This window comes from Pongo pygmaeus, chromosome 8 (assembly GCF_028885625.2).
Source record: "Pongo pygmaeus isolate AG05252 chromosome 8, NHGRI_mPonPyg2-v2.0_pri, whole genome shotgun sequence".
In the NCBI taxonomy this organism is placed as follows: domain Eukaryota; kingdom Metazoa; phylum Chordata; class Mammalia; order Primates; family Hominidae; genus Pongo; species Pongo pygmaeus.
This window is the reverse complement of record NC_072381.2, coordinates 53,056,256-53,075,735: the sequence shown is the minus strand read 5'-3', so window position 1 is coordinate 53,075,735 and position 19,480 is coordinate 53,056,256. Positions and strand designations below refer to the sequence as shown.

General features: G+C 42.7%; 1 protein-coding gene across 2 annotated transcripts in view; it reads left to right on the top strand.

The window, feature by feature from the left end:
• Positions 1-19,480, top strand: part of FRMPD2 (FERM and PDZ domain containing 2) — a 121,667-nt gene that overhangs the window by 54,260 nt on the left and 47,927 nt on the right. The window contains exons 11-14 of one of the 2 annotated variants that reach the window (XM_054435554.1): positions 681-831; positions 1,502-1,640; positions 11,915-12,070; positions 17,102-17,287. In XM_054435554.1, the coding sequence (XP_054291529.1) occupies positions 681-831; positions 1,502-1,640; positions 11,915-12,070; positions 17,102-17,287 (632 nt within the window). The remainder of the gene's footprint in view (positions 1-680; positions 832-1,501; positions 1,641-11,914; positions 12,071-17,101; positions 17,288-19,480) is intronic. The other variant, XM_054435555.1, reaches the window with a different exon arrangement.

Below are 19,480 nucleotides of genomic sequence, written 5' to 3'. Positions count from 1 at the left end.
CCAAGAACAGGTTTCCAGCTGATTCTGTTCCTGGTGGGGTCCTCTTTCTGGCTTTCAGAGGCCTCCTTTTCACAGTGTCCTCACATGGCTGAGAGAGGAAGCTCTGGTGTCTTCCTCCTCTTATAAGGACGCTGATCCCATCATGGGGGCCCCACACACATGACCTCATCTAAACATAGTTACCTCCTAAACACCCCACCTCCTAATGCCATCAGATTGGGTGTTAGGGCTTCAACATATGGATTTGGGAGGACACACATATTTGGACTGTAGGATTCCACGGCTGGGGAGGAGGGGGGTTGTCCAGCTGAGGTGGAGGGTTCTGGCACATTGCACAAACTTAGTCAAACTCCTTTCCTTGGTTTTCCATTTTATACCCATGAGATGATAGCTGAAGGCAGATATTAGGCGACATCTTGTAAGATAAGATAACTAATGGTATTTTCTCCTCTTGGTGCTGAGTTTTCCTTATTTGACCCTCTCCTCTTTGTCTGCTCCTTCTTGACACCTCACGACCCCAACAAAGGTTCCTTGGTACCAGGTACGCAAAGACTTACCTCCCACTCCTGCATTCACCCAGCTCGTGTGTGACCCTTTGGGTAGGGCTTAGGGCTATGAGTCTGAGAGATGGTGCATTCCCTACTGCTTCTCCCTCCACACATGCTCTATTTCCATTTCAGGCAAAGAGTTCTTTTTCCTGGACAGTGAAACCAGATTGTGCAAAATAGCTCCTGAAGGCTGGAGAGAGCAGCCTCAGAAGACCTCCATGAATAATACCTTCACACTCTTCCTGAGGATAAAGTTCTTTGTCAGCCACTATGAGCTGCTCCAGTGAGTGCTGCAAACCTCTTCATTTGTTCCTTGAGGGATTTATGTATGTCCAGGCTGATGGAGAGGTAATGGATTGACAAGTGCTTTGCAAACTGTAAATTACATACAAATAACAATAGCTATTGTGGTTGGTTTTCTGTTGATTGGATTCTGATCAAGATAGAACAAAGGAGGAAAATCAGTTTTTTTATGCAGGCCCTGGTCAGAATGAGAATATGCCCTTTTGTTTCAGACATACTCCACTCAAGGTCAAAATTCTTTGTCTGTGACCCTAAAATGCCCCCTAACCCCCAACACACAACTCAGCAGCCCAGTCATGAGGGTTGAAGGACAGAGACATGGGTTTGCAGTTCGATCACTGCTTCTTTATTTCTTTGTTTATTAGAAACACCACCGAACTGATTATTAGCTTCCTCACTCAAACCAGAGCAAGAAACATCTCTGTAAGTTTGTGTGAAGTGACTGGCATAGAGTGGCCCTAAACGAAGGGCAGGAGGCATGGTATAAATGCAGGAGACCACACTTGTCTTGCTGGCATTGCCTCTGAATTCTATTGAGTTGCATCATCTTCCCTACTTTCCCAACTTCCCACACTGAGAAAACCCACTGGTGCTAACATTCTCCCTTTCCCTTAGCAACCCAGCCCTTTTTATTGCTACTTCTTTTCTAGGCACAGCCTGACAAGGCACCAGTTTTACCTGCAGCTTCGGAAAGATATCCTGGAGGAGAGGCTGTACTGCAATGAAGAGATGCTGCTGCAGCTGGGGGTCCTTGCCTTGCAGGCTGAATTTGGCAATTACCCTAAGGAGGTAGGGGTGAACACCAGGGGCCTTTGTGTGGGGTCACTGGAAAAACAGTTACAGGATGAGGGCATGTGTTAGTAATGTGGAGACTCTGCTTTGAGTATTGTTAGCATCAACCAGCTAGATTGGAGTAAACTACATTTATCCATCCATCCATCCATCCATCCATCTATCCGTCAATCCACCTATTCATTGATTCATCCATCCACTCATCTACCTATTCACCTGTCTATCCTTCCATCCATCCATCCATCCATCCATCCATCCATCCATCCATCCACTCACCTACCTATTCATATATCCATCCATCTATCCATCCATCCATCCATCCAACCATCCATCCATCCATCCATCCATCCGTCCATCCACCCACCCACCCACCTACCTATTCATCTATCCATTGATCTATCCACCCATCCATCCATCCATCCATCCATCCATCCATCCATCCATCCATCCACTCACCCACTCATCTACCCATCCATCTACCTATCCATCCATCTACCCACCCAGCCACCCACACACCCATCCACGTATTCATCCAGAAAGCATTCACTGAGCACTCTTTGCTAGGCTCTGAGAGGCACAAAGATGAATAAATCCAGTTTATGCTCAGTAATATAGTTCTAGTCTAGTTCTAGTCTAATAGGTACCTCCTAAAGACAGTAATTTACTCATTTATTGAATTCCTATCAAAATCACCATCATGAATAGTAATAGCCAACCTTTATTTTTAAAATTTGTTTATATTTATTTATTTATTTTATTTCAATAGGCTTTTGGAGAACAGGTGGTGTTTGGTTATATGAATAAGTTTTTTAGTGGTGATTACTGAAATTTTGGTGCATTCATCACCTGAGCAGTGTACACTGCACCCAACATGTAGTCTTTTATCCCTCATCCTCCCAACACTTTCCCCAATTCCCCAAAGTCCATTGTATCATTCTTGTGTTTTTGTATTCTCATAGCTGAGCTCCCACTTATGAGTGAGAACATATGATGTTTGGTTTCCCATTCCTGAGTTACTTCACTTAGAATAATGGTCTCTGATTCCACCTAGGTTGCTGTGAATGCCATTATGTCATTCCTTTTTATGGAATGAGTGGATAAAGAAATTGTGGTATATATATACATATACCACTCATTGATTGATGGGCATTTGGGCTGGTTCAATATTTTTGCAACTGGGAACTGTGCTGCTATAAACATGCATGTGCAAGTATCTTTTATGTATAATGACTTCTTTTCCTCTGGGTAGATACTCAGTAGTGGCATTGCTGGTTCAAATGGTAGTTCTACTTTTAGTTCTTTAAGGACTCTCCACACTGCTTTCCATAGTGGTTGTACTAGCTTACATTCCCACCAGCAGTATAGAAGTGTTCCCTTTTTACCACATCCATGCCAACATCTATCATTTTTTGATTTTTTGGTTATGGCCATTCTTGGAGGAGTGAGGTGGTATCACATTGTGGTTTTGATTTGCATTTCATTGATCATTAGTGATGTGGAGCATTTTTTCATGTGTTTGTTGACCATTTGTGTATCTTCTTTTGGGAATTGTCTATTCATGTCCTTAGTCTACTTTCTGATGAAATTGTTTGCTTTTTTCTTGCTGATTTGTTTGAGCTCTTTATAGGTTCTGGATATTAGTCCTTTGTTGGATGTATAGATTGCAAAGATTTTCTCCTATTCTGTGGGTTGTGTTTTTACTCTGCTGATTGCTTCTTTTGTTGTGCAGAAGCTTTTTAGTTTAATTAAGACCCATCTATTTATCTTTGTTTTTGTTACATTTGCTTTTGGATTCTTGGTCGTGAAGTCTTTGCCTAAGCCAATATCCAGAAGGGTTTTTCTGATGTTATCTTCTCAAATTTTTATGGTTTCAGGTTTTAGATTTAAGTCTTTGATCCATCTTGAGTTGATTTTTGTATAAGGTGAGAGATGAAGATCCAGTTTCATTCTTATGCGTGTGGCTAGCCAATTATCCCAGCGCCATTTGTTGAATAGGGTGTCCTTTCCCCACTTTATGTTTTTGTTTGCTCTGTCAAAAATCAATTGACTGTAAGTATTTGGCTTTATTTCTGGGATTTCTATTTTGTTCCATTGGTTTATATGCCTATTTTTATACCAGTACCATGCTGTTCTGGTGACTATGGCCTTATAGTGTAGTTTGAAGTCAGGTAATGTAATGTCTCCAGATTTGTTCTTTTTGCTTAGTCTTGCTTTGAATAGTAATAGCCAACCTTTATTAAAAGATCAATGTGTACCTGGCATTTACCTAGACATTGTCGATATATGTTAACTCAATTAGCTCTCACAGCAACATTGTAAGTTGGTGTGACAATATCATAGAGTTGATATTGTCACTCAATTTTCTAGAAGAGTGATCTGAAGTTCATGTGGCTAGTACATTGTAAAGTCTAAATTTGAGCCCAGATGTGTTACTCCAAGGCCAATACTGATTTTTCTGGGATACACTCTTCTCAAATGGCAATTCTAATCTTGTTGGCCAAGCCCTTGCCCCTGCAGCAGAATCATATGCAAGTTTCTTTGATTTAACTGCCTATGATAGTCCTCTGTTATAATCCTCAGGGAGTTAATAGTGTTAATAACTTGTTATTTAATTTTCAGATGCCTATTAGTAGGGAAGGATTATGCTAATGTATTTACCTACCTAATTATGATTTAAAATGGGGACACAAGGCAGGAAGGAGAAACCAACCACTTGAGCTGTTACAGACAGCAGTGTAATTTTGCTGTCGGGGTTTATGAAGCACTTCCCCCATCTCTTGCTCATGTTCTGGATGAAGGGAAAGGCTTGGGAACAGACCTCAACAGAGACCAAGCAGTGTGACCCAGCAGTGTGACATGACATCTGAATGTGGAGTCCATCTCTGGGTGCATCAGTAGGAGCAGAGAGGAGGAGCAAGGGAGGGGAAGTTTCCACCAATCTCTTCCCTGGTGACCTCCCAGCCAGCACGCTGGGTTTTACCTTGGAGAGCACTCACCACTGTCATGTGACAAAAGCTGGGTGCCACTGGGGAATGCTTAGCTTGGAGAAAAGATGGTCTTCTTCAAGAGGACTGGGTGAAGGAGGAATTCACTACTAAAAAAAAAAGAAAGAAAGAAATGTTAACCACATGCACTCCACCCTTCTGCCCCAGAAATCTTCAAAAGGACCTTTAAATCCTTGAGATCCTAAGAACTGGCATGTTACTGGGCCTTTGAATGCCCTTTCCCATAATGTCTGCACATCCGTCTCAACCTTATATACCTTTCAAGGCCAGTACCAACCCCCTAGAGTTCCTGGCCCCACAAGTGGACCCTCTGGGTCCTTTTTAGCATCCTCCCATACCTTTGGCCAGTACAGGTGATTGGACAGCATTCTGTTGATTAGAAGTGATAGAAAATCAAGCTCAGGCTGGCTTGAATGAAACATGTCATTTATTGGCTTGTAAAACTGAAGGGTTCTGGTTCTTTCTCAGCCTCCCAGCATCCCTGTGACAAGCTTCCAGCCCAATCACTCTTATCTTGGAGCCTGGGTGATAGGAACTCACATGATGTCAGCAGGACTTGGGCTTCTTGTGTCTCTGAGCTGTGCTCTCCTCTATCACATTTGCCTTTCATGGCTTTCCAATTCCACTCTCCAGGTTCCAGCCCTGTGCAAGAGAGAGAGTCTCTTCCTTGGAAATGGCATGGAAATCCTTGGCTTCTGTCCCATTGGTGCTGATAGAGTCATGTGCCCACCTGAAGCCAATCATTGTGTAGGGAGATGTCATGCTTTGATTGGTTAGACTTGAGTCTAACCCCATGGTCACCCTAGGAGGCAGGGATAGAGTTCACACTGCAAAGTGCATAGACTGAGAGGGAGGGAGAATGGTTTCCCATTTCCTCCTTCAAAAAGAAGGTGAATAGTCACATGTGGCCAGAAATACATGTCCACCACCAGTGGGCACTTAGTGGTCAGAGATGCTACATCATTGGTGAACAAAGGAGCCATGTTTACCTAAAGTTCTAGCCTGCTACATCATCGGGGTCTGGCCTTGTGTTATAGGCTGAGTCTTGAGCCCCCAAATTCATATGTAGAACCCCTAATTAACAGTATTTGGAGTTAGGGCCTTTAAAGAGGCGATTAATTTGAGATGAGGCTGTTAGGGTGGGCCCTAATCCAATCTGACTGGTGCCCTTATAAGAAGAAGAAATTTGGACACACAAAGAAACACCAAGGAGGCACGAGTACAGAGGAAAGGCCAGGTAAGGAAACAGGGAGAAGGCGGCTTTCTGCAAGCCAAGGAGAGAGGCCTTGGGAGAAACCAAACCTGCAGAAGCCTTGGTCTTGGACTTCCAGTCCTCAGAACTATGAGAAAATGAACTTCTATTGTTTAAGCACCCTAGTTAGTATTTGTTATGGCAACCCTAGTAGATTAATACACCCTGAGTCTGAGAAAGAGAAGCAGTAGCCACCACTGGGTGTGGACACCTTCGCAGAGTTCTGTGTCTTATTCTTCATAGGGTATGTGGGATAGAGAGGGAGGGCTGTGAGTAACCTCGGTTATAACTTGCCTGCCTTGGTTCTGGAACTGGATTAAAGAGCAGGGACAAGCCCAACAGTTAAAACAGGGAGAACAGTGGGTTGTAACATTTTTTTGCCATGTCCCATGGATAAATGGGCATTAAAACCCATCATGCACACATGTATATAGAACAGAACTGAAGCAAAAACCTCAGGAAATAAGGAGCATCCTTTCTATATGCAATGCACATTGATATCTCCTATTATATTTTCATTCATTTTAAAAATGCTGATTATGGGCCCCTAAATTGACTTATAGCTCACCAATGGGTTACAGACTGCGATGTGAAAAACACTTCTCAGACTCTCCCAACATTGTCTTGCTTTCCTCGCAGTACAGCTTCAGGAGTCGCTGCTGTGTCCTGGGGTCTTCAAAGTCCCTGTGTATTCCCTCACCCTGCTGGGTTTTTGTTCACAGCGTTTATCATCATGTGGGACGATGAATTCATTTTATTGATCATTAGCATAGAAAACACCTGAGGGTAAGGGTGTTTTTGTCTGTTTTGTGTAGCCATTTCTCTAGCAGCAAAGCAGTGCTTGAAGCACAGGGAGTTTGTGCAAGAGCTGTGAATGAATGGAGTTGAAATTGCCGGACTGGAAGACACTACAGATAACAGTCATCCATCAGAACATCAGCAGCTGGCTTGTCAGGGGACTGTAGTTCAATTCCCATCTGTCCCCTCTCCTGGGACTACCCTGGTCCATGGGGACTGGAACTTCACTTTCTGCCTCTGACACTGCCCCAGGGAGGCAGTGTCTCAGAGCTGGCCTGGTCCCCTTAACCTCCTCCCTGCCCTTTTGACAAGCCCTGTCACTGCTTACCGTTGAACTCTTTCCTGCCCTCTGTAGCCAGGCCTGGGGCCCTTTTCATGCCTAGGCCAGCTTTGGGTGGTGCTGCATTGGGGAATCCTGGGAGGAGGGTGCTCTAAGCCAGGAGTGTCCCAGTGAATCAGCTGACATTCTTGCTGTGGCCTCTGGTTCAGTAGCTGTATGGCCTTGGCATGTTTTCTCTCTGAGCCTTGGCTTTTTCATCTGCAAAATGGAAAATAATCATCAATCTCTTGCAAAGCTGCTGTAAGGGTGAAAGGTGGCAATGTATGTGTGGTATCTAGCATGTGACAACTGCTGCTTGCAAGCTTTCCTTCTACCTCCTCCAGCATTATAGTGCTCTAATATAAAATGACACAACCGCTAACCTTCAGTCTGTAGATTCAGATACAGGATGTCAAACCTGAGTTTAACTCTAGCACTTAGAGTTGTTGGGGACGGCAGGCCAGATCCACTGGAGGCAGGTGGGAGTTTGAGTAATAGTCTCTTACTCAGACCTGGAGTCAGTCCAGCAGAGTCTCTTGCCCCAGGATTCCAGGGGCCCAGACCTGCCTCTATGAGCCTATAATAGTCTAGGTTCTCTAGAGAAACAGAACTGATAAAATATCTATCATCTATCTATCTATCTGTCTATCTATCTATCTATCTATCTATCTGTCTGTCTGTCTGTCTGTCTATCTATCTATCTATCTATCCATCTATCATCTATGTATCTATCATCTGCCTATGTATCTGTCTATTATCTATCTGTCGTCTATATGTCTTTCTGTCTATCTATCTAGAGATGTATTAGAAGGCATTGGCTCATGTGTTTATGTAAGCTGAGAAGCCTCAAGCTGTGTAGTTAGCAGGCTGTAAACCCGGGAGGGCCAATGGTGCAGTTGCAGTCCAAGCCTGAATCCAAAGGCAAGAGAAGAACTGGCATGAAGAGAGTCAGGCAGAGAGGAGCTGCTTCTCTACAGGAGGGTCAGTCTTTTTGTTTAATTCAGTCCTTCAACAGATTGGATGAGGTCCACTCACTTTAGGGAGGGCCATCTGCTTTACTCAGTCTATGGATTTAAGTGTCAGTCATGTCCAAAAACACCCTCACAGTCACACCCAGAATATTTGACCAAATATCTGGGCACCCCATGGCCAAGTCGACACATAAAATGGACCAGCACCAACACTCCATTATGGTGCTTTCCTGTGCCCGTCCAGTTTCTGACTGATCTCACCCTGCTTCTGGCTCAGTGTCATCTCATTCTCCTTCTGCTTCCCCATACCCAGATCCCGCCAAACCTTAACCTGTCTAGTGCCCTAAGGACATTTCTGAGGTGCTCTCTGCTGCCCCCATGTGGTCCCCAGAGGCACACCTTTTTCCTTTCTCATGTATGTAAAGGCCAACAAGTTTACACAAACCCATTCATTTATACAACCACTTACTCAGTCTTAATTTATGGAAGGCCTGCTCTGGGCTTGGCACCATTGAATTCTTACATCAACCCTGAAAAGCTGGTGCTATTTACATTTGTCATTGAGAAAGTTGTGACTCTGTGAGGTTAGGTAAGCTAGAAAGAGCGCAACCAGGGCTCACTTCACATTGCTTTGCTATATGCCAGGTGCTGCAATGGACACTTCTAAGGTCATTGAGTGAGGCCTCAGAGAGGAGAGCCCCTCTCTGTGTCACTGAATGGGCAAGAGGAGAAGTCTGGCCTGTCCGCTGCCTGAGCCTCGGTGGCTGTGAAGCTGGGTGGGGGCCACCTGTTGTATCTGGGAACTTAGTGTGGCCTCCTAAGGGGTTTATATTTTGTTTGGTAAATGGTTCTGGTGCTGAAAAAAAATAATTTGGAAACCACTGTTGTGAAAGATTGGGAGCCCCTGAAGAATTTTAAGCAGGGAAGCAACATGATTACATTTGCATTTTAAAAAGAGAGACAAAGACAATTTAGTATAAAAATAAATCTCCTTAATCACATCATCACAGCAGAATAACTTTCCTCTGGGTGCATTCTCTCCCTGCCTTGATCACATGCGGGGGTTTTTACACAGTTGTGAACTTCACCACATTCGATTTGCATTCTTCTTTCTCACTGAATGGTACATGTCCTCCGGTGGCCTTCCTAGTGATCCTCTGGAGTGGAAGCCTGCCATGCCCTCCCAGTCTTCCTTCACTTCTTCATTCTTGTATTGTGGGGTATTCACCCAGTAGCACCATGTAAGGGATAACTACTATTATTATCATTTAAATTGCATCTGATTTTTCTGTTTTATAAATGCCATAAAAATAAGTGTACTTGACCCCAGATCTTTTTCAGTCCCATATGGACTTTTCTCTTGGATATATTCCTACCAGAAGGATCCTGGATCAAAGATCCTAAACACTTTTAAAAAAATGTTTTAATAGACTTTAATGTTTGGAGCAGTTTTAGATTCACAGTAAATTTGAATTGAAAATACAGGGATTTTTCATATATCCCCTGCCCCTCTACATGCACAGCCTTCTCCTACAGACACCATAAAAATCCTGCACCAGAATGTACATTTGTTACAATCAATGAACCTACATTGACACACCATTACCACTGAGAGCTCATAGTTTACACTGAGGTTCACTCTTGATGTTGTACATTCTATGGGTTTTGACAAATGTATAAAGACATGTATCCACCAGTACGCTATTGTCGAAGTCAAATAAAATATGGAGATGAATCTCTAAATTTAAAACAATTTATTGGGGAAGCAAGAATTGCAGTTTGGGATATACTCACAGACTGGGTGGTCTTTGGTGTGTCTCACCAATAAAGAAAAGGTTGGGATTTTTATTAGGAATAAAAATGTTATAGTTTTGAAGGAAAACTCATCAGCACTTGAGAAACTTTTGGGAACTGAAAACTGATTGGTGAGTGACAGTGGGAGGTAAAACAAGTCTGAGAGTCCCAGCAGGTCTTTTCGGCAGCTACTAGGTAAAACTGGTCTTAGGGTTACAGCAAGTCCTTTCAGTAGTTGGGCTTATGGAAAAATTTTAATTCTTGGAGCAGGTGTTATGTGCCTCGAGTTCATTTTCTTCCTGGCTCCTGGACTCTGATTTAGTTGAATATGACAAGAATTAGTCAATTTGTATAACCAACTTTCAAGTATCTTACAGAGTAATTTCATGGCCCTAAAAATCCTCCGTGCTCCACTTCTTTATTTCTCCCTGCCTCCAAACCCCTGATCTTTTTATACTTCCATAGTTTGCATTTTCCAGAATATCGTATAGTTATGATCATACAGTATGTAGCCTTTACAGACCTACTTCTTTCACCTAGTAATATGCATTTCAGACTCTTCCATGTCTTTTCATGGCTTGACAGCTCATTTTTTTTTTGTACTGAACAATATTTCATTGTCTGGATGTAACAGTTTATTTATCCATTCACCCACTGAGGGACATCATTTGCTTCCAAGTTTTGGCAATTATGAATAAGGCTGTTATAAACATCTGTGTGCAGGTTTTTGTGTGGACATAAGTTCTCAACTCCTTTTGGTAATTATCAAGGAGCAAATTGCTCGATCACATGGTAAGCGTATGTTTAGTTTTATGAAAAACAACCAAACTGTATTCTAAAATGGCTGTACCATTTTGCAATCCCACCAGCAACGACTGAGAGTTCCTGTTGTTCCACATCCTCACCAGCATGGTGTTGCCAGTGTTCTGTAATTTGGCCCTGCTAAGAGCATTCTAAATGCTTTTTTATGCACTAGCCTGCTGAACAATGTCTCTCCGTTTGTGGTGGAGCTGAGCTCAAAACCAGCATGGGCCAGCACCAACCTGAGGATTCTTGGTCCATGGCCACATGGGGACATGCTACATCAGGAGTGTGGGAGGTGGTGGACACTGTGCTCTTCCCTTCAGATCCCCCACTCAGGCCAACTCATTCACCCCCAGCCCCAATGAGGCCAGATTCTCCCAGCTCCCACCTGCCTTCTTCATGAGTAACTGCCCTCAACTGGAGGGAAATGGCTTGCCCAGGGTTAGGCTGGCAAGGGCATCCTGAGACCAGGACATGTTGATCTGGGAATACAAAGGCAGGGTCAGCTTCTCCCTCTGCCTGATCCTGCATTCCTCATTCTGTATAGTGGACCTCAAGATCACTCCTGCATGGACTTCTGCAGACTTTTCCCTGCCCTAGAGTCTGTGTTCAGGGAACTCACCATCAAGCAGTGAGTGATTCCACCTGCCACCCTCTCCTAGGGGGATGCAGCCTCAGTCTCCCAAAGAACAGACTTGATGAAGGTGGGCTGGGGGGTATCCAGTCTCCCCTTTTCCAGGGGTCTATTCCTTGAACACCTTCATGTGCAGCAATGATGCCAAAGCTAAGACCTCCTTGGTGAGAAGAGACAATGTTCTGGGAGTGCATGTAGACAGAAATGCTAAATGAATTAAAAAAAAAAATAGAAGAGTTTTAGGGCCAGGGTTTTGCTGTGCCTTTTGGGAAGGTGTGGCATCATGGAAAGTGTGAGGGTTTGGGTTGAACAAATCTTGTTTCTGTCACTTCCAAGTGGTGTGAGCTTCACCCTGTTGAGTGACCTCTCTCCTTGCCTTGTCTTGGCAATGGCAATGACAATGCCATCTTCAGAGTATTCCTGTGAGAATCAGAAGAGGCTTATGTGTTCTGTGAACTACCTGGCATAAAAAGGGGCTCAAAAACAGCTCCTTTACTCTCTCTTTTCTGTTCATGTCCTAGGGTTTGGCCTGTTTCTAATATAGTAGACAATAATATCCCAGGTGGGCACCTTGAGGAAGTGTCTTTTTCTGGAGCCCTCCTGGAATTGTGACTACAGATAATGTTTTCATTCCTCTCAGAGTGCCCCGGCCAGTGTCTTGATTGTGCCCTTCCCCTCTGCATCTTACTTCCAGCAGGTGGAGAGTAAGCCATACTTTCACGTTGAAGATTACATCCCAGCGAGTCTGATCGAGAGGATGACCGCTCTACAGGTCCAAGTCGAAGTCTCAGAGATGCACCGGCTCAGCTCTGCACTGTGGGGAGAGGATGCTGAGCTGGAGTTCTTGAGGGTAAGGCCTTCCTGACCTGGAGAGAGGTGTTGGTCTTCAAGGGAATGCAGACAGAAATCCCCTCCAGAGCCTTCTCAAGGGGCCCAGGTGTGTACAGACCCACAATGAGGCATGAGCAAGGGTGGAGCTCTAGGAGGCAGGAAGGGGCAAGGAGAGGCTTCTGGAAGCAGCTGGCATTGAAAATGACCCCAAAGAGGGTAGGATTTAGTGAGCTGGGGTGGGTGTGGTAGGGCTTTTCCTTATTTTTTATTTTATTTATTTATTTTTTGAGACGGAGTCTCACTCTGGGATTACAGGCGCCTGCCACCATGCCCAGCTAGTTTTTGTGTTTTAGTAGAGACAGGGTTTCCCCATGTTGGCCAGGCTGGTCTCGAACTCCTGACCTCAGGTGATCCACCTGCCTTGGCCTCCCAAAGTGCTGGGACTACAGGCAGGAGCCACTGTGCCCGGACAAATCTTAGATCAGCATTCCAGACACTTTCCTCCAAGCAGGGAGACCACATTTCTTATAGTTGACACATAGGACAACAGAAGTACAAGATCAGCGCTTGAGCCAGCGAAAAGCCGTTGCAAGACCCCAAGTTTGCAGCCCTGCAGACAGCAGTCCTCAACACAGCACAGCTGCTGTGGCCTGTGCACAGGGGTGCAGCTTGGGCCCGTCGTCTCTTCACCAGCGGGGCAAAAACAGTGACACTGCGGTCTCCCCATGTGGGCACACACAATGATAAATAGTCTTTGCTACTCCACAATCTCCCCTTGCTGTGGGCCAGGCACTGGAAAATGGAGACAAAAAGTACGTGCTCTTTGTCCCCAGGAAGCTCCACGTCTTGTGGGGAGGATTGCGGTCTACCCACAGACACACAACTCAATAAACACTCAATGGAACAAGAACAATACCAGCTACTCTATGTCAAGATGTGGGGACCAAGGAGAGTGTGGCTACTCTGCCTGTGCAGATACAGCTGGGGGATAAGTGCGAGGACACTCGCAGCTTCCCCAGGATGGGATACAAGCTGGGCCATTTGATTGGGGGAGCAGTTTTAAAAGGAAGCTAGGAGATTTGTACATTTCTCTGTACAGAAGTCAGGTAGAAATATTCTGTCTGTGTTTTCTTGCCCTTAATTGAGATGGGTACTTGAAAACAGAACAGCCAACATGAGGTTGGGCCTTTGCTTTTCAGCCGGTCATTTTGCAGAACTATCCCTGTATCTAACATAGTGTAGCCTGCAGGCGTTTCATTTGAGAAGCACTGGCGAAGCATGATCAAGGCACTCCATAGTCCGGGCTGCACACCTGTTCCCTGTCAAGGGGATGAAGCATTCCCTTGATGAGGGACCAGTGGGGACTTCAAAGCCATCTGATAATGAGTGGTCACAGAGCCACAGAACTGCAGAATCCAGTCTAGAGGCCAAGGACCCAACCCTGCGGCAGATGTCTGCAGGATGAACGTTACCTTCTGGCCTCTGCCCAGACCCTGACTTTGAGTGCTGAGCTCACTCTCGGGGTCCCTCGCTTCCTGGTTGAATGATGAAAAATGATTGTAAAAGAAACTACTAGGCTCAGAAGCAAAAATACAGGAAACCATTTTTTTCCCCATTCACAGAAAGCACTGAACAGGTTTGATTTCATTTACATGTAATCTTTATCGGTTTCAAGGAGCACTCTTGCTTTTGCAGTTTCCCTTGGTAGACTGGTTGGGGTTGTTAATGCTGGTGTTGCCTGCCTGTGGTACAGAGAGATAAACTAGACAGGGCTTTGTCATCATCCCCAGAGCACACTGGGAGCCTCTCATTAGGGTGAGGGTTTGTTAAAGGTTTTCTCCCCCTCCCTGATTACAAAAGTAAACATTTCCTCATAATTCTGCCGCCTGGAGATAGCACAGTTACATTTAGGTATATTCATCCTTCTCTCTTTGTTCTGTGCTTTCATATATATATGTATATGCATATATATTTAAAATTAGCTTTATATTATATATGCACTTTTATGTATGCATATAATCCCATAAATCTAAACATTTGAAAACTTCTTTTGAATTAACATATGTTGTACCTTAATTTTTTCTCTCGATGCTCTATTGTTTAACATATAAATAGTTTCCAATATGGGACTATTTAAAACAATACTGAGATTAGCGTCTTTTCCATATAAATCTTAGCTGTATTTCTGCTTCATTCCTTAGGGATAGAATCTCATGAGTGGAATTACAGGGTGGAAGGTAATAAACATTTTGAACATTGGTGATATATATTGCTAAGACACCTCGCGCTGCAGTCATTTCCGGACATTTTCCATCCCTTCTACCAGGCTATAAATGCCTGGAGGGCTGTGGATCCTCAGAGCCCATCACAGAGGCCAGTTACTACTCTACAAGCAATCACTGGATTATTTAATTATAGCTCCTCATGGCTCTTGTTTTTCATTAGAAAAAGGAGAAAACCATTATTGGGAGGCTACCTCTTGGTCCCCAGTTCACTGATGACTAACTCTGACAGTTCAGCATCTTGTACCAGCCACAGACTGGGCAAAAGTCCAGTTTGGGGAGCGCTGAATACCATAGTCTGTCTGTAGATTCACAACTATATTAGCTTATTAATCTCAGAATAACCTGTTTAAGGTGAATTCAGTGTTTTTCTAATTTCTTCAACCGTGGAGCCATTTTCCCACATAGCTGCGGGTTGTAATATATTATTAAAATATTTTTTTCTTGCTATTGAAATCATACCGATTGTATCCTGTAGTTTCTTCCACTTAGCACTACAACAAATGCACTCTCCTGATAATTACAAATGCTTTATAAATATCCTTTGTAAAGGCTGCCTGATAATCAATTTTAAGACAGTACTGTTTTTAGGAAATCGTTTACTGCCGGGAGCTGGTTTCCCCAAATCACCCCACAAAACTGTACTGAACAGCATTATGAGAAGGGGTTGTCCTGATTATTCAGCATATTTTCTTAGGGTAGATACCCACAGGTGGAATTATAAGGTCAGAGAAGATGAATTCTGAACCCCTTGATGAATATTCAGAAATAACAATCCATTTGTTTTGAAGAATGTTCAATGCAGCAAGGGTGCTCTGTGGCTGGCAGCCAGGAGGGCTTGGTCCCATCTCAACTTTGCTACCTGTTGTAAGGAGGACAGGCCTTGTAGTAAGATGGCCCAAAGCACATGGAGAGGAAATGACCCTCTGAAAGGACACCCAGCAATAGCAATGCAAAGGGGGCCAGGAGAAGCATCCTAGGAGACTCCCTAGCAGACAGCGAATGAAGGTAGACATCATTATTTTATTGTTTTACAGATTGAAGATGCCATTGACAACATTAAGTATATTCGCCTATGTTTCCAGGCCTTTTGGATTCCCTGTATTTCAGTTGTTAAGAGTGAAGACTCAGGAACAAACAGGCTCATCTTTCCATATTTCCATTCCTGGCTCCAAAGCAGGAACTTGGACAGATCACTTAGAAAAAGGATAGCTTCACTATCTCTGTGATTGTTCTGAAGATTAAATAATAATGAAATTATGCTGGGAGAGGCTTAGCATGGTGCTTTACCAGTAGGAATCTTGAGGCCCAAAGAACTGAAAAGCATAATATCTCTCTTTGTATAGTTAAACAATAAATTAAAATATAAACTAATACTAAACAATTAAAGAAGTGTAAGTCTAGCAAAGGCATCTTTATCCTAATGATGACTACTTATTAATGGTTAATTTTTAAAAGAAATATCACGCCGAATTCTTTAAAAGCATCTACCTAATTATCTTGCGGTGGCCCTGCTTTGTTAAACTTTAATTACATGCCCAGTCTGGCCACTGGATATTTCAGCACCAGCGCTCAATAAATATTGATTTGTATGATGATGAGGATACTGATGATGATGATGATGATGATGAGGATGATGATGATGATGATGATGACAGGGTCTCTCCAAAGTTAAACGAAGGAGGCTTAGGGTTCAGAAATGTAATCTGAACCCTGTGTGAAGAGTTGTGGAGTCTGCAGGCAGCATAAGCTGTCTGCATGGACTTCATCAACGGTGAATGGGCAAGGAGCCTGAGAGAGGAGCTCTCAAAAGCCATAATTTGTCCCTGTTTTTGTGACCTTGCCTGGGAGTGAGAGAGATTGGATAGGACATGGTGCTTTCTGGTTGGGGGTAGGAATGGGATACCAGATTTCAGCAATACAACCCTTCTGAGAGGGCTTCAAATGCATGGAGCAAGAGGTCCTTGCTGTGGGTCCCAGAGACACATCAACCTTCTGATGGGGACTGGCGTCTTCCTGGTGAAGATGAAGGTGGGAAAGCCCAGGGTGGGAAAGTGACACCATTCAGATGTAGAAACATTTGTGTTCATTTTATACTCTGGTCTCTTAAGAAATTGGTGGCCTAATGCAGTCCCCAGCTGCACTGACCTATGGCCGCTGGCAAAATTTATTCTCCTAACCTGGTAAACAGAGGCAAGACCTTGGGCTATGGGGACCCCCATGAAGGCATTGCTACATGGTGAGGAGCGCCAAAATGAATGGTCATTTTCTCTGCAGGGTGGTTCACAACTAACACTGGTGATCTGCAAGGTCGCTTTCTGTGCCTTAGCCTCAGTTTTTCTGTCATGTAAAGGGGTTGGAACAGAAAATATTATAGACTCTGATACAACCAGGAAAAGAAATCTTTTACCTTGAGATGTCCCAGAAGAGTATGAATTCTAAAAAACTTATTCAGAGTATTATTATTGTACTGTGTTATTTTCATAATAACCGTGTTCTAAGTACTGTTTTAGGTATTCCATGAGAAAAGTATTCCTTGGGTTACAAAGAAAAAAAAAAAAGGAAAATTCTGTCATATCAGAGGTGCAGAGAAATTCTGTACATACCAAATAAATCTGTTCGACCCAGTGTTTCCTAAACTTACATGACAATCCTACTCTTTCTTTTCAGAACACCTATCAATGTGTTTTGCGTGGAGTGAATGGTGTGAGGCCCATTATTTTAAACTATGTGCCTGTCTTTTCTAAATCAGCCTTTTTCTGCTCCAGGTCACTCAGCAGCTCCCAGAATATGGTGTGCTGGTTCACCAAGTATTCTCAGAGAAGAGGAGGCCGGAAGAGGAGATGGCCCTGGGGATCTGTGCCAAGGGTGTCATAGTATATGAAGTGAAAAACAACAGCAGAATTGCAACTTTACGGTTTCAGTGGAGAGAAACCAGGAAGATTTCTACTTATGTGAGTGTAGCTCAGTTGATAAATAACTTGCACTTCATTTTCCTTTGATTTGTTGGCTATTTAAAGGAGCAATGGGTCATGGGTCATGTGGCTTTCTCCTGACCAAACATTCTCACAGCCTGTCTGTTTGTTAACCTGCATTCTGATGCATTGCAAGATATTTGGAAGAAGTCTGCCAAGGGATTCTGGGAGGTCCTCAGGAGGCCATTTCTTCCCTACCATTCCTTGCCTGGACCTCCACATATCCCCATGAACAGACATTGGTCTAAAGGGCTACGCTTTGCTTCTGGGTAAAGTTTTCTTAATTTGGAGACTCCATTAATGTTGAGAGCAAAGTTGGAGGTGGGAGATGGAGGTTGAGAGTGTGGTTTAGGTTGAGTGGAGCCTGAAAAGTTTTGAAACTTCTTCCCGTGTTTTAATTTTTCCTTCGCACGCAGTGTGCCAAGGCCTCTGGTCTGTCTTTGAGGACTACAGGTATGCTACGGGATGCTGAGGATTGCAAATTTTTGATAGCTCTTAGAAGTTTCAAAGTCTATTTTTGAATAGAAAATCCCCATTAAGTATACAACATTTGGAATCTACTTGAACGCTATTTGCATGCATATTTCTACCACCTGAAGTGAGTCACTCTGGCACTGTACCCTGGTGGCTGACAGCCTCTGCCTGTCCTGTGGTTGTTCCAGTCAGTACCTGTGTCACTTCAGTGACGATTTATTATAAAATATGAAGTTCTTTATCTTGTGGCCCCTGAAAAAATGTTTTTTTCCTATTTAATTTTCTCAGTGGTTAAAAACATTTTCTAACTAGATCACTATTTGTATCATTATCTGATGTTAGAGTTTCCTGAGTAGAACGTAATTGCTTTCATTCATTTTCAGGACGTTTCTTTTATTTCTTCCATCTTGGCTTTGAAATTAACACATCGCCAAGATAAAATTTCATAATAAATTATTGTTTGTTTTCAGGAAAAAAGCTTACATCTAAAAATAAATAATAATTGAGCACAATTTAATTGAGTTTATTCAAGTGGTCTGTATATTATCAGGAAACTGACTTTTTTTCCAAATTATTTTGACCAAACTCAAATGAAACAATATTTATATTTTTGAATTTTTCAGAATTTTAATTACTCAAATTACTTTAACTAAACTGAAAGATTATATGAAGAATTTTGTTTAATGAATTTTATACTACTACATTATTTATTTTCTTTATTGCATGTTTAATTGTTCAGATTTTTCAACGCACTGTTTCAAAATATTCATAAAAATGCAGATAACCTAAAAAGTAATTTTTAAAAATGGATTTTTTTGAAGCTGTAAAGCTCAACAGTCCCCTTAAGTAAGTACTTTATGTATACATTGGTTTAACTTTTACAGGTATTTATTTCCCCCCTACCAGGGGATTTCTTGATTAAATTAGTTGATTAATTTCTTGATTAAAACTGGGAAGTCATCAGGCTCTGAAGACAAACTTAGTAGCTCAAAAAATACTTAATCAGGGTTTCCATTCTCTGATGATCATCCTCTTCCTTGGCATGAATAATTTATTTTTACGGAACAGTCATCAGATAAAGTAATGTCACCAGCAGCTTGCTGCAAACCAAGCATCTTACGCAGAAAATGACTTGAACTCTTTATGCTTCTGTAAGCACAAAATAGGGAATTCAGTGAACAATATGAAAATTAACTCAGGAAACTGGTTTCAATTTTGCTTTTTAATACTTGAGGCCAAAAGTCTTCAAACAATTACAGATCATTCATCTTGCTAGCCTGCACCAAAGCAGCAAAGGAAATAGAGAAAGATGACATTTCCAAAGAATATGATTTGTAGATGTGTTGGCGTCCATGTGTGGTTTGATTGTTCAATCAAAAACCTGTTCCTTCTAGAACAATAAACCTATGCATGCTAGTAACTGTTCTTAGTTATCGCCACTAGTTAAATCTCTGAAGAGAAATGCATGGAAACAGAAGCAGATACACGCTATGTAGGGCCCTCTTTATGAAAAAGAATACAAAGTTACAAAAGATGGCATGAAAGAAATATTTATTTAGAATGAGAAAAGAAATCACAAAAACTTTATGAATTTTTAAAAGCTGAACAAATCCTGCAGATATCACAAAAGCCAGCAAGTAATATTTTTATTAACTTCCTGACAATGTCTGTAATACCTTTTTCCTTTCAAATTCTTAA